General features: G+C 48.3%; 1 protein-coding gene across 1 annotated transcript in view; it reads left to right on the plus strand.

Annotated features, from left to right (window-relative positions):
- Positions 1–13,517, plus strand: part of MYO7A (myosin VIIA) — a 116,009-nt gene that overhangs the window by 44,081 nt on the left and 58,411 nt on the right. The window contains exons 15-20 of the mRNA XM_074980896.1: positions 1,262–1,399; positions 5,515–5,673; positions 7,249–7,341; positions 9,159–9,253; positions 11,201–11,285; positions 12,445–12,663. Of these exons, the coding sequence (XP_074836997.1) occupies positions 1,262–1,399; positions 5,515–5,673; positions 7,249–7,341; positions 9,159–9,253; positions 11,201–11,285; positions 12,445–12,663 (789 nt within the window). The remainder of the gene's footprint in view (positions 1–1,261; positions 1,400–5,514; positions 5,674–7,248; positions 7,342–9,158; positions 9,254–11,200; positions 11,286–12,444; positions 12,664–13,517) is intronic.

Consider the following 13,517-nt stretch of genomic DNA (forward strand, 5'->3'; position numbering starts at 1 on the left):
CCTTACTTTGTGGGCCTCCTATCTACTCTTCTGGCATTGATTATTTAGTGTGATGCCCATGTTTCGTGGAGTTACAGTCTGAAGCTCAGGTCATCCGAGTCCTTGGGTATTAGTTACATCCTCTGTCAACTTTCTTTAAATATTCAAATTGCTTTTAATGGATACTTAAACCCCTATCCAAATAGGACAAGTGAAACACAGTTTATTGCTATGATTTATCAGTGTAACTGATGCCCACTGTAGGATGTAACCCAAGCAAGGATAGTAGAGATTTCTTGATAAAAAAGGCTCAGTTAAACTAAACTCTGCTGCACTTTCCTGGGGTTTAATCTTACATAGCTTTTGGAACCTTCCCTGCTCGTAGTTTTCACCAGCCAGAGAGAACTGGCTATTAGATTGAAAAATAATGAACACTCAGCTAGAGCCCTAAGCCTTGGATTGCTTTGTTTAAAACTTGCCAAGAAAATAGCAATTGAATAGACATCCACAGAATCACCCTAACTCACCTCAGATTAAGTTCTCCTCATCAATCCGGTTAATATCCTATTCCAAATGCAGAGAAGACACAGAGAAGTGCAGGGCTGAGTCACTTTACTTCCCTGCATGGGCCAAATCTCTGCAAACTTTATAGACTGATAAATTTTTAAGGCCAAGAGGGACCAGTAGATCTAGTCTGACTTGTATAACACCTCAACAGTGCAACAAGACAGGGCAGATCCTTGTTTGGAGTATCAAGCAGGTCCACGAGAAATAAAACATATGACTTTTTCTTTTCTATGACACTCCGAGGTTCCTGTGACCAGGGTTAATTCAGGCACACTCAAAGGGATTTCCTCCAGTCCTTGCTAGGATTAGAGAAAATCATTTTGTAAGACACCTTTAGCTGATTGCATAGTCTCATGCCATGCTCTGTCTGGAGCAGGGAGATGGAAATATATACAATGGGCCAGATTCTCCACTGGTGCAAACAGAGCCATACTGACTTCCACCCACTAAGGAGTTGGCCCAACTCAGACCAAATTTGAAAGTGAAAGTCAAAAAAAGTTCATGTAATGTCCAGAACAAATGATATGTCAGTTCTCCCCTTTGCTACCTCGGCGAGTAAATCTGAACACTGTCCCTGCACCATGTTCAATATGTTTCCCACCCCCACCCCTGCTCCAGCTGGCAAGGAGGCTCCCAGTGACTTAGCTGGAGGGGAAAGGCTCTGTTATCCTTTCATTTCCTGAGACAGATTTGTGACGGTTCCACTCTCTTGCAGGGAGTGGAGACAAGGAAACGCTCCCCGACGCTCAGCAGCCAGTTCAAGCGCTCTCTCGAGCTGTTGATGAGAACCCTGAGTGGGTGTCAGCCCTTCTTCGTCCGCTGCATCAAGCCCAACGAGTATAAGAAGCCCATGGTAAGTGCTGGCTCTCCCTCCTTGCATGGTGTGTTCTGAAGGTCCTTGTAGAGGCAGTGTTTACATGGAGACATAATATGGGTAAAGCCCTGGACCAGCTGAATCTGATGGCAGATCTCCTATTGAGGTCTGTCTAGAAACCTAACTTGAGCTTCTGACTTGCATTGATGTCACTTGGAACTGGTCCCATTGAAGAACGATTTGCAGGATTGGGGCCTTTCCTTTTAAAGAATCTTCTAGTAATTATTCCTCAAAATGCTTTACAGCTGTAAGGCCTGAGCCCAACACCCCCTTCCTAGGATGTGTAATCCTTAGAGATCCTTTTATAGCGTCTTCCCTTTATGAAATCTCTATAGATCTCCACAGAGGACACTGGCCTTCTTACAGAATGTTGGAATGAAGCTGTAGAATTTGGGAGCAGAGTTACAATTCTCTGTTCAGGACTATGGGATTCTGCAAGAATTCTGCAGAAATCATCCCCTTCAGTAGTTTTTCAGGTTGATTGCTTTAGTACCCTAGTTGATTTCTATAGAACCCTCATAGTTTTTCCCGTCTTGGAGCAAAATCTAAGAAGAGTCTACTGAAATTAAATAGAACTCCACAGCAATGATCCTAAAAACCTTTTGAAAGAGGTCAAGTCTACAGACGTTTTTCATGCAAGTCAGGCTTGCTCCAGGAGCGTGTCTATTAATACTGTTAAAGAATAGATGGGAGAGATCTTGAGAGGCACAGGTGAGAGTTTAGCAGTGTTTTCAGCTGTGATTTCAAGGAGGTAATGAGATGGAGAGGCCTGTTTCCAGCTTTCATGTTTTCAATGTAATGAACATATCACACCCTATTAATCCATCTCCTATGGCAGGCTGTTAGAATGTGCATTTTCACTGAGCTGATGGTCCTAGCAGCTGTAAGTCAAAGGAAATAACTACTTATCTGTTTTAGATTACTAATGCATAGTAAAATGGTGACTCCTTTATTTGGGTTGGTTATGTCTGTTTAAAATTAATTAATACTTTGGGGACAAACTGCATGAAAGGAAAGAGAACGTCCATACATACCCCCAATAAAGTGAACTCTTCAGGGGTCTGATCATGCATTCTTTCCACACCCGTACATCCCAATGAAGTCCCTGAGAGTTTTGGGTCTGCAATGACTGTCAGGCATTGAACTCCTTCTGCTGTATGCTGAACGTTTGCAATTTGAGCACCTTGCAAGATCAGACCCTAATGTTACTAAAAACATCTGTTTGTTGCTAATCTTTACTTGTAGTTATGGTAATTGAGAAGAAGTTTTTTTACTTATTCCTAATTTCAATTTCTGTTTGCTGTGGTTTGCCTGTGACAGCTGTCTTTATAAATTATATATACAGTGTGCAAAATTATACTGTTTTCTGTCCAGGTATATTAGGTATGGACAGAATTTAACTGACTGTTACAAGGGCAAAATGGCACAAAAATTCAAAAATCATAAACTTTATTTTGCTAAGGTTTTCCATATAACTGCTGTGAATCCCTAGGTGTGGATCCATTGTTTATCAAAACAAATGTGGTCAGGCAAATATTTTGATGGCTCTTTATGAGCAGTTTGTTTTGTCCTGGTTTTGTTTAGTGTGTGGCAGTGTTAGAGATGCCTTTAGTGCATGTTAAGCTCAAATCATACTAGTGTTCATTTACCAGCAGATAAGTAGCCAAGTTAGTCTGTACCTGCAAAAACAACAAGAAATCCTGTGGCACCTTATAGACTAACAGATATTTTGGAGCATAAGCCCATGAAAGCTTATGCTCCAAAATATCTGTTAGTCTATAAGGTACCAAAGGACTTGTTGTTTTACCAGCAGAGAGGCATGCGAACCAAAACCACATCTCCAAAGACCTTAGACTTCAGGAGCAAATTGAAAATCAGAACCTGGATCCAGACACAAGTTTAGCAAATTGTTCTGAAGCCCCAGATTTGAACTTCTTCGAACTTTAGAATGATCTGCCTTGGAATTTGTCATCTATTTAATAGCGCTATGAAATCCAGATCTTGCAGCCCACAAATCAGTTGTCGTTATTCACAAGAGTAGCCAGAGCGTTGTCTAAAATTATTCACAAGAATGAGGACTGCAAGATCTATCCAAAAGTGACGCATAAAGTGAACAGCTCTCCCACGAAAGCTCACCTAATAAATTATTTTGATAGTCTTTAAAGTGCTACTTGACTGCTTTTTTGTTTTGATAGTGTATAGACTAGCACAGCTCCCTCTCTGTTACTTTAAAGTGGACAGCTAACACTAAGCTCTGTGCTGCAGTTTTTAAAGCTGTATAGCATGATTTCAGACTAAGGTGGGAATGTTTTATTTTTTGAATGAGTTTAAAAATACAGAACCAAAAAGCAGGTAATGGAACCTAGGGCTATGCAGGAAGGTTGCAAAAGAAAAACATTTTCTGGCAGAGTTAATATTCTGTCCCAGGATATAAAGGAAAGTGTACTGATAATGATAGGAAATGGCATGGCAGGAAGAGAAAGGCCAGTGGAAACTCCTGGTCATTTGGGTTTTTCTATATGATTTTAAAACTTTTGTCCATAAACTTTTTTTGCTTCCCCATGAAACTAACTTTGGAAAATGACTTTATTTTCATTAAGGTGTCTCAGAGTGAATTCTCTTGCTCCCGCACTGTTGTTTCTGAATGGCTGTGTATTATTGCAGTTAGCTTGAAAGAAACAAATGTAATTAAGGAACAGATGGTGGGAGGAAAGACAAGACTATCCATATACTGGCAGCAGTCTGGGTAACATGGGAACCTACTACATACCCTATTTCAGGAAGGTATGTAAACGCATGCAAAGTGTCAGCATGTGAGTAGATAGCCCCATGAGCTTCAAGGGGACTGTGAACTCGGAGTTACATACACACGTAAGTACCTTCATGAATTAAGGGGTAACAGAGAGGTCTGCCCCTTTAAGAGCCTGGGGCCAGCAGTTAGCAGACCCAGCTGGGCTGGGGCCAGGAGATGCCTGTAAAGTGTGGGAGAGATCAGCAAGGGGGGAACTGAAGGGAGCAGGGTTGGCTTCCAGGTCTGGAGCAGAGAAAAGGCTGCAGCGGGGAGGGCTCCAGGCCATTGCAGGTTGTACTGAGCAGGGGAATGGCCTTGTTTTTCATTTTGTGAATTTATTTGAATTAATAAACCAAGCCTGGGGGAAGGGACCCAAAGCATTGCTGGTTTAGTGTTAGTCCTGCGGGGCTGGAGGGACAGGCCAACACCCTGCCCAAGGCTGGATCCTAAGTTTACTGGAATCAGTGAGAGTCTTGTGGCTTCACTGGTCCCAAGTCAAGCATAAGGGCCAGATTCTGCCACCCTTTCTTCACAGTGTGTCACCCCCAGCTGCAAGCTGGTGATGGCTGCCGCTCAGCATTAGCAAGGCGGAAGAACCTGGCCCTTTATGAAGAGAAATGTATCAGGAAGGTGGTCCTCGCACGCTCTCAAACAGCAGCAGGTTTGCATACTGGCACTCTGTAATGGCAAACCCCTGCTTCGTTAACTAGGCAAATCTGAAGCTCCGCAGACATGCGAGATGGCAGGGCCACCTTGTAGAGAGAGAACGTCATTAAGGCTTCTCCTGCGGCCTCAGAGCTCCCACCCTTCTGCTTCTCGAGGAGGAATGGCTGGACCCCTTGTGCACCTCTCCTGTTCCCTGATGCCTCACCTCACCTCAACCAGTGCTAGCACATACTGGTGAGGTGGGCGGTGGGCTGAAACCTAATTCCCGACGTGGCTCAGCACCGTGGCCTGGCAAGCGGCACCATTTTCCACAGCAGTTTAGTTCACTGCTTCAAAGGGAGGCTTTAGGGTGAATACTAATACTCAGCTTGCCCCATTCTGATCCACGTCCCTGCCGCATACCGTGGGTTGTATCTTGACCTCTCTGAGCAGGCAGGAGTTAAACAAAGGGCTGGATCAGGTCTTCTTGAGCTGCAATCCTTTATGTTTCTGTGGAGAAGACGTATTGGTTCCCCACCACTCACTCAGGCTGGCCACCGCTGGGGGGTACCTCTCGCGCCTGTCCACAGGCCAGCAAAGTTTCAAACCAAAACCAAAAGAGCCCCTGATGACCCAGTCTGCTTTCCCCACTCCCTAGTTGTTTGATCGGGAGCTGTGTGTTCGCCAGTTGCGGTACTCAGGGATGATGGAGACCATCCGGATCCGCAGGGCCGGCTATCCCATTCGCTACAGCTTTGTGGAGTTTGTGGACAGGTATCGTGTCCTCCTGCCCGGGGTGAAGCCGGCATACAAACAGGTACACCTTTAAGTAGTGGCTTGAATTTTTATGCAGAAACATCATACTAATGTCCCAGAGAAAGTCAAGAGTTTAGCGCGCTGGCTAGAGATCTGGGTTTTGTTCCCTGCTCTGCCACAGATTTCCTGTGTGGTTTTGGATAAGTCACATAGGGCCAGATTTTTAAAGGTATATAAGTAAGAAGATAAGAACAGCCATACTGGGTCAGACCAAAGGTCCATCTATCCCAGTATCCTGTCTTCTGACAGTGGCCGATGCCAGGTGCCCCAGCGGGAATGAACAGAACAGGTAATCCTCAAGTGATCAATTCCCTGTCACCTATTTCTAGACTCTTGCAGAAGGAGGCTGGGGACACCGTCCATGCCCATCCTGGCTAATAGCCACTGATGGACCTGTACCCCATGAATTTATCTAGTTCTTTTTTAAAGTCTACTGTAGTCTTGGTCTTCACAATATTCTCCAGCAAGGAGTTCCACAGGTTAACTGTGCGTTGTGTGAAAAAATATTTCCTATTGTTTGTCTTAAACCTTCTGCCTATTCATTTCATTCGGTGACCCCTAGGTCTTGTGTAGTGAGAAGGAGTAAATCACAATTCCTTATTTGTTTTCTCCATACCAGTCATGATTTTATATACCTCTATAATATCCCCCTTAATCATCTTTTTTCCAAGCTAAAAAAAATCCATTTTATTAATCTCTCATAATATTAATCTCTCTTCAAATGCTTAATTCCTGTTGATTTCAATGGCAGTTGAGTAAGTACCTTTAAAAATCCGGCCCTTAGTCTCTGGGCCTCAGTTCTCCCACTGTGAAATGGGGCCAACACTTTCTGGCCTTACATGGGAGTTGTGGGGATACACCACTACAGACTGAGGCTCTGCATAGGTAGGATGAGGCCTCTGCAGCACTATGACTCAGCTGAGCTCAGAAGCCCCAGTGTCAGTTCAAGTAACTGGATGGGTCTGTACTGCTTGAAAGATTCAGGCCACACGTACGTGGGGACCAGAGGGAGCCCACAGAAGGATGCTCGGGGAGCAGAGCTGATACTACTGACCAGCCCAGACATGGGGCCTTTCAGACCACGGCCTACCCCTCATGTGCCCTGGGATGGCTGCTTTGATTGAACAGGTGAAGCAAGCAGCACCCATCCCTATACTTTCCACAGGCCTCAGGAGGCGTTACAAAGGCATAATGCCTCTATCCTGGCCACTTAGGGAGCATTCCCCCTCCATCTCCTACCACAGCCTGGACCTCCACAAGCTACAGTGCAGCTCGCTGCATTGCTCCATCCCTACACATCTTCTGTGTAGATGTCTGTCAGCAGCGGCAGCCGCTGTCATGGATCTGGGATTGGGACTGGAATTGGAATGGATCTTCACCTTCATCCTGTGCTTCTAGCACAGCCGGGGGAGGGAAGCAAGCAGATGAGGTTCAGCCTTATTAATGCCAATAGGTGACACCACTGTAGAACACGTCAAAGGGGGATAAGACTCCGCCCCACGCTTACAGCCGCGAGGGGCAGCTGCTGTTCAGGTGAGGCACATGGCTGCTAACCCTGCCACCCCGTTTCTCCTAGGGCGACCTGAGGGGAACGTGCCAGCGCATTGCGGAAGCAGTGCTGGGAAAGGACGACGACTGGCAGATTGGCAAGACAAAGATTTTCCTGAAGGTGAGATGCTCTCAGGCTGTCCCTGTGTTGATGAGCGATTAGCTCTGAAAGACACCAATGCAGGTAGCAGGTTCCATAACTACAACTCATCCCCCTCTGCCACCCAGGAGAGCTCAGAGTCGGAGCATGGGAGGTATCCTGCTGCCCCAGACCCTGGCTGGGTTATGCACACACACCCGCATGCACCCCCCAGCACTGGTCAGCTCCTGAGCAGCACAGGTTGCCCAGCTACATCCTCAGAGCAGAGACTGTGACTCCATTGCGAGGGGCCAGGTGCACCCGTCAGGTCCCTGAAGAAGTAGAGTGAGGGGACGCTCCCAGCTGAGCGGGACGGTGAGAGAGTTGAACAGTTGAGTTGCTCCCATCTCTCCAGTGGGGCTGGCTGACAGCTTCACAAGCCAGGACAGCGGCCTGCGTGTCTGCAGCGCCCCCCTGTCCACATCAGCAGTAAGGGAGGGGTTGGGCAGCACAGACCTCCTGTGGTCCCCTCCCCTTCACCACCTGCTGATGTTTTCAAAGGCTCTTCCAGAGGCCCTTAGCAGCAGGCCCTGACAGACAGATGAATACGTTGGTTCCCAAGACTGCCAGAAGCCCTGAGGTACCTACATGGGGGGAAGAAAGGGCTGAGGCTTCGCAGCAAGCCAGTGGGAGTGTCAGAACAGTCTCTGCGAGGCCTTGCCTTGGGGTGATGATCAGCAGTGCTGGGCCCCTCAGACTCTGCAGTGCTGCCAAACGAGCCCAGACCCCCATGTGGCACAGTGAGGCAACGGCAGCATCCACAAAGAGCTGTCATGTTCCCACGGACCGACTCGTGTGCATTTGTTTTTATGATCCCATCTCTAATTCCCTCCAGGAAAACGAGGCCGAGCTGTCAGGGAGCGAGCTGGGAGCCGAATGGGTTTCCTGAGATGTAATCCTGTGCACTTATTTTTAAACCTCTCCCCATCTATTTCTTAGAAACCGCTCCTGACAGCCCATTTGCTTTCCTTTCCAGCGAGCATTATCAGTCCCCCGCAGCTGTGTCCAGGCAGGAAGTAGGGAAACGAACAGGTTCTGAAGGGCAGTGCGAGGTCAGGTAAAACAGGAAGCATGCGAAGTTGAACAGATGTACCCAGTTCCCGCAGCAACCAGGGAAGAAATTAGCATAGAAATCAGTGCGGACAATGTAGAAAAGAGGCTAGACTCATGTGACCTGAGTGAATTCCTCAGAGCAAGGGAATCCAGAGTGAAGGGATGCCATTCTGTCTTCAGCAGCCCTTACTACATTTAGGTTTTGCAGCTCCGGTGCTTTACTGGAGGAGGGAATGATGTCTAGTAGTCAGAGCAGAGGAGCAAGACTCAGGGTGGCTGGAGTTTGTTTCCAGTTTTGCCAAAGCCTTCTCCAGTTCCCTGCCTCTCGTGTACTTAGTAGTGCCTGTGCCAAGTGGGTGGGAAGCACTACTGAATCACATGCATGGCAGCAAACTCTCTTGACTAACTCTTCAGCGGAGTGTAGTGAGCTAAACCTCAGAGGGCCTCACAATTCACTCATGCACCATTACCAAGTCCTGCAGTGTGTGCTGCTTTGTGGATGAAGCTTAGCAGTGACCCCTTTTGGCACATTTAGTGGTATGGATGAACTAGAAAGATTGAAGACCAGTTCTTCTTGGTAGTGGCTGTGCCACAGAGCCCAAATGACGTGAGCTGTAAACTGGGGCATCCTTAGAGCTGTCTGGGATGGCAAGGACCTCTCTGGGGAAGAAGCTTTTTCCAGGCTACCATTCCTGTCACTGGGCAGCCGGTGGTCCCAGGGTAACTTGTGGTGGTTTGTTCCCCAGGATCACCACGACATGCTGCTGGAGATTGAGAGGGACAAAGCCATCACGGACAAGGTCATCCTCATCCAGAAGGTGGTTCGTGGGTTTAAAGACAGGTATGATGTGCCAAGGAGATGGGTGATTAACACTGGGGGAGGTGGTAGTACAACTGCCTAGCACACCACATTCCAGTTCATGGTGCTCTGCTAAAACAATGTTGTCTTTCCCTTGGTGGCCACTCATTTATTCTGTCCATTTGCAGTATGTATGAACTATTGCTTTAGCTTGCAGTGAGCCAAATAAAGCCCTCCATGGACTGACCTAATGCTGGAGCACAATGCGGGGAGGGATAGCTCAGTGGTTTGTGCATGGGCCTGCTAAACCCAGGGTTGTGAGTCCAATCTTTGAGGAGGCCATTTAGGGATCAAGGGGCAAGTAAGAGGGGAGGGAGAAAGGGGATGGTGCTTGGCCCTGCCAAGAGGGCAGGGGACTGGACTCAATGACTTTCCAGCTCTATGAGGTGTGTATTTCCATATGTTACCTATAATTTAATATAATGGAGATACACATCTCCTAGAACTGGAAGGGACCTTGGGAGGTCATCAAGTCCAGTCCCCTGCCCTCTTGGCAGGACCAAGCACCATCCCTGACACCTGTTTGCCCCAATCCCTAAATGGCCTCCTCAAGGATTACATTATATTATAGCTACTCAAAACATGAAAGAAATTGTTAACATACATTTTTAGGTTTCCAAAACACAGAACAATGGGATTAAGGAGTTCTGTCCACACTCAGTTCTGTACTTAACAGAAGCACTCTTCATTGGCCAGCTTAGTTATACTAGCAGGCTAGTCCCAGTGACCTTCTGCATCAGATCTTGGTCCCAGTAAAGTCAATGCCAAAATTCCAGTGCAGCTGGCCCTGGAAAGTAAGGGGTGGCATTCAGCCTTATGGCAGCAAAGAGCAAATACTGTGTTATGGTACCACTCAGCCCAAAGTGGCATACCAGCATTTCCACTGAAAGCGAGCCAGAAAACATCCCACATAAAGCACACGGCAGAGCAGTATGGCATAAAGGGAAAATGATGACCAAGGACTCTGGGACATACTCCTGTCCTTAGAGAAGCATGTGAGGAAGATTCCACATGCAAGGGTTGCGGTTGGGAAGGGGAGAACGAGGGGCAAGTCACAAGAACACGGGTCCTACGTGTCACCCAGCAGCCCAAGGCAGGACAGGATAGGAGGCAGGCCCTCCTTGCGGGACATGAAGGCTACGTCTACACGTGCACCCAACTTCGAAATAGCTTATTTCGATGTTGCGACATCGAAATAGGCTATTTCGATGAATAACGTCTACACGTCCTCCAGGGCTGGCAACGTCGATGTTCAACTTCGACGTTGCTCAGCCCAACATCGAAATAGGCACAGCGAGGGAACGTCTACACGGCAAAGTAGCACACATCGAAATAAGGGAGCCAGGCACAGCTGCAGACAGGGTCACGGGGCGGACTCAACAGCAAGTCGCTCCCTTAAAGGGCCCCTCCCAGACACACTTTCCTTAAACAGTGCAAGATACACAGAGCCAACAACTAGTTGCAGACCCTGTATATGCAGCACGGACCCCCAGCTGCAGCAGCAGCAGCCAGAAGCCCTGGGCTAAGGGCTGCTGCCCACGGTGACCACAGAGCCCCGCAAGGGCTGGAGAGAGAGTATCTCTCAACCCCCCAGCTGATGGCCGCCATGGAGGACCCCGCTATTTCGATGTTGTGGGACGCGGATCGTCTACACGTCCCTACTTCGATGTTGAACGTCGAAGTAGGGCGCTATTCCCATCCCCTCATGGGGTTAGCGACTTCGACGTCTCGCCGCCTAACGTCGATTTCAACTTCGAAATAGCGCCCAACACGTGTAGACGTGACGGGCGCTATTTCGAAGTTACTGCCGCTACTTCGAAGTAGCGTGCACGTGTAGACGCAGCCGAAGAGTGTGGACAGCTTTACCTGTGGGCCAAGGTGATGGTAACCCCCAGCAGACGAGCACAAGTGTCTGAAATGTCTTTCCAGGTCCAATTTCCTGAAAGTGCGACATTCAGCCCTGATCATTCAGCGGTACTGGCGGGGACACAACTGCAGAAGGAACTACGGTGCTGTAAGTGTTGCCGGTTCTCCTTCATGACCACGGCCTCATTGCCCACGATCCAGCTATTAGTTTCCTTTTTGGACCGATTAAATCACCCCAGTGGGAAAGACCAAAGAGGGGAGAGCTGGGTGGAAAGCAGGATAGCTAGACTCTCATTGCTCTCTGTTCTCAATAAAGGGACTGACTGTCTCCTTGATTGGTCTCCTCATGCCTTTGCCATGAGCTGGATCCATCTTACAGCAGTTGGTTGCATGTGGCCCTGAATGTCTTGTATTGTTTCTCAGGGCCAATAGTAGAGCTGACGGAAGTGGGGTAACTCTGTCCTCAGAAATATGCCTCATCCAAGTTTTCTCCTTAGACTTTACTGCAGCCATGTTTTGCCAACAGTCCCTGCGCTCCACAACCCCATCAAAACCTGTGCAGGTGTGGCTGACAGGTGTCCTCAGTCTTTACGTATGGCCCCATAGCATCCCTAAGCATGGCAGATCCCAGAACTCGACAGGGAAGGTGGAACAGAAGAAGAGAATGTAGCCATCTTGATACGTGACCTTCTTCTGCCCCCTGCACTGAATCTGAGGACCTGCAGAGGGCACATCATGGCCTGTGGCTTGCAGAAATGTTCATGGGGCAGGCTGGGGATGGTAGGGGTGGGGACAGAGGGATGGGCCATTCTCTGCAGTATCATCCCTGACTGATGTGGAACCCCTTGGGGAAGTATTTGTTGCAGTAACAGCCATGACAGGAGGCAGATAAAGAGGCTGGGCCTCCTTGTGGATGGCGCTTTCTACACATGACTTTCCTGAGAGCTGCATAGATCTGGAGGCTCTTGAAAGCAAAAACCTCTCGAGGGAAGCATGGGGAGGAGACTGAGCGTGAGATGCAACAGGGGTTTTGGGGCCCATAAAGGCTGGGATCTTTAGCCCATGGAAGGCAATGAGAAAACAGCAGCTGACTATGTGAGCTTTGGCTCAGGCCTTTGTTCCAGGTGCCCTTTGTTCCTCCACCATCTCATGGCAGCTCTTTCCTGCTTTTTGTGGGGCTTTTTGTTCATTGCCAATTTCAGCTGGTTGGTATTTTCAGCTGCGAGAAGGCAGACGGGTGAGGTCAATCTGACTGTGGTAGGTCAGACCCTCGGTGGCCAAGTGGCTTACTCCTGTTTCCTTTGCAGATGAGGATTGGCTTCCTGAGGCTTCAGGCTCTCTACCGTTCCCGCAAGCTCCACACGCAATACCACATGGCTCGCAGAAGGATCATCGAGTTCCAGGCACGGTGCCGGGGTTTCCTGGTGCGCAGGGCGTTCCGCCATCGCCTGTGGGCTGTCTTCACTGTCCAGGCTTATGCCAGGGGCATGATTGCACGGAGGCTGTATAAGCGCCTCAAGGGAGAAGTAAGTACCATGCAGGAAATGCCTATTGCTAGCATATGTGATGGAGTAAGATGGCAACCAGTTAACTGTTCCAGCAGGGCTGACCTTCCAAGATCATGCAACACTGGTGAAGCCGCATCTTGGAATGCTGCATTCAGTTCTGGGTCCCCCCCCCGTACAGAAAGGGTGTGGATGCATTGGAGAGGGTCCAGTGGAGGGGAACGAAAATGATTAGGGGGCTGGAGCACATGACCTATGAGGAGAGGCTGAGGGATTTGGGGCAATTTAGTTTGCAGAAGAGAAGAGTGAGAGGCGATTTGCTAGCAGCCTTTAACTTTCTGAAAGAAGAGTTCTAAAGAACATGGAGACAGGCTGTTCTCAGTGGTGATGGGTGGCAGAACAAGGAGCAATAGTCTCAAGTTACAGTGAGGAAGATCTAGGTTGGATATTAGGAAAAACTACTTCACTAGGAGGGTGGTGAAGCACGGGAATGTGTTACCTAGAGAGGTGGTGGAACCTCCATCCCTAGAGGTTTTTAAGTCCTGGCTTGACAAAGTCCTGGCTGGGATGATTTAGTTGGGGTTGGTCCTGCTTTGGGCAGGGGCCTGGACTCAATGACCTCCTGAGGTCTCTTCCAGGCCTAGGATTCTAGCATTCTGTGACCATCTATATAACCTCCATCCTACAGCCTTTGTCTAGTTGTCAGTGTCTCTGAGTAGAAGGGTATGTCTACACTAGGGCTTTTTAACCTGGTCTTAATTTGTTGCTAATTAACTGGAGTTAGTTAATGGCTAGCATGGACATCCCCCAAGTGTTTGTTCCAGCTCCTCAAATATCATAAGCTGCATGTACACTACAGAGTTCTGTCGACAAGT

The sequence above is a fragment of the Carettochelys insculpta genome, chromosome 1 (genome assembly GCF_033958435.1).
Source record: "Carettochelys insculpta isolate YL-2023 chromosome 1, ASM3395843v1, whole genome shotgun sequence".
In the NCBI taxonomy this organism is placed as follows: Eukaryota; Metazoa; Chordata; order Testudines; family Carettochelyidae; genus Carettochelys; species Carettochelys insculpta.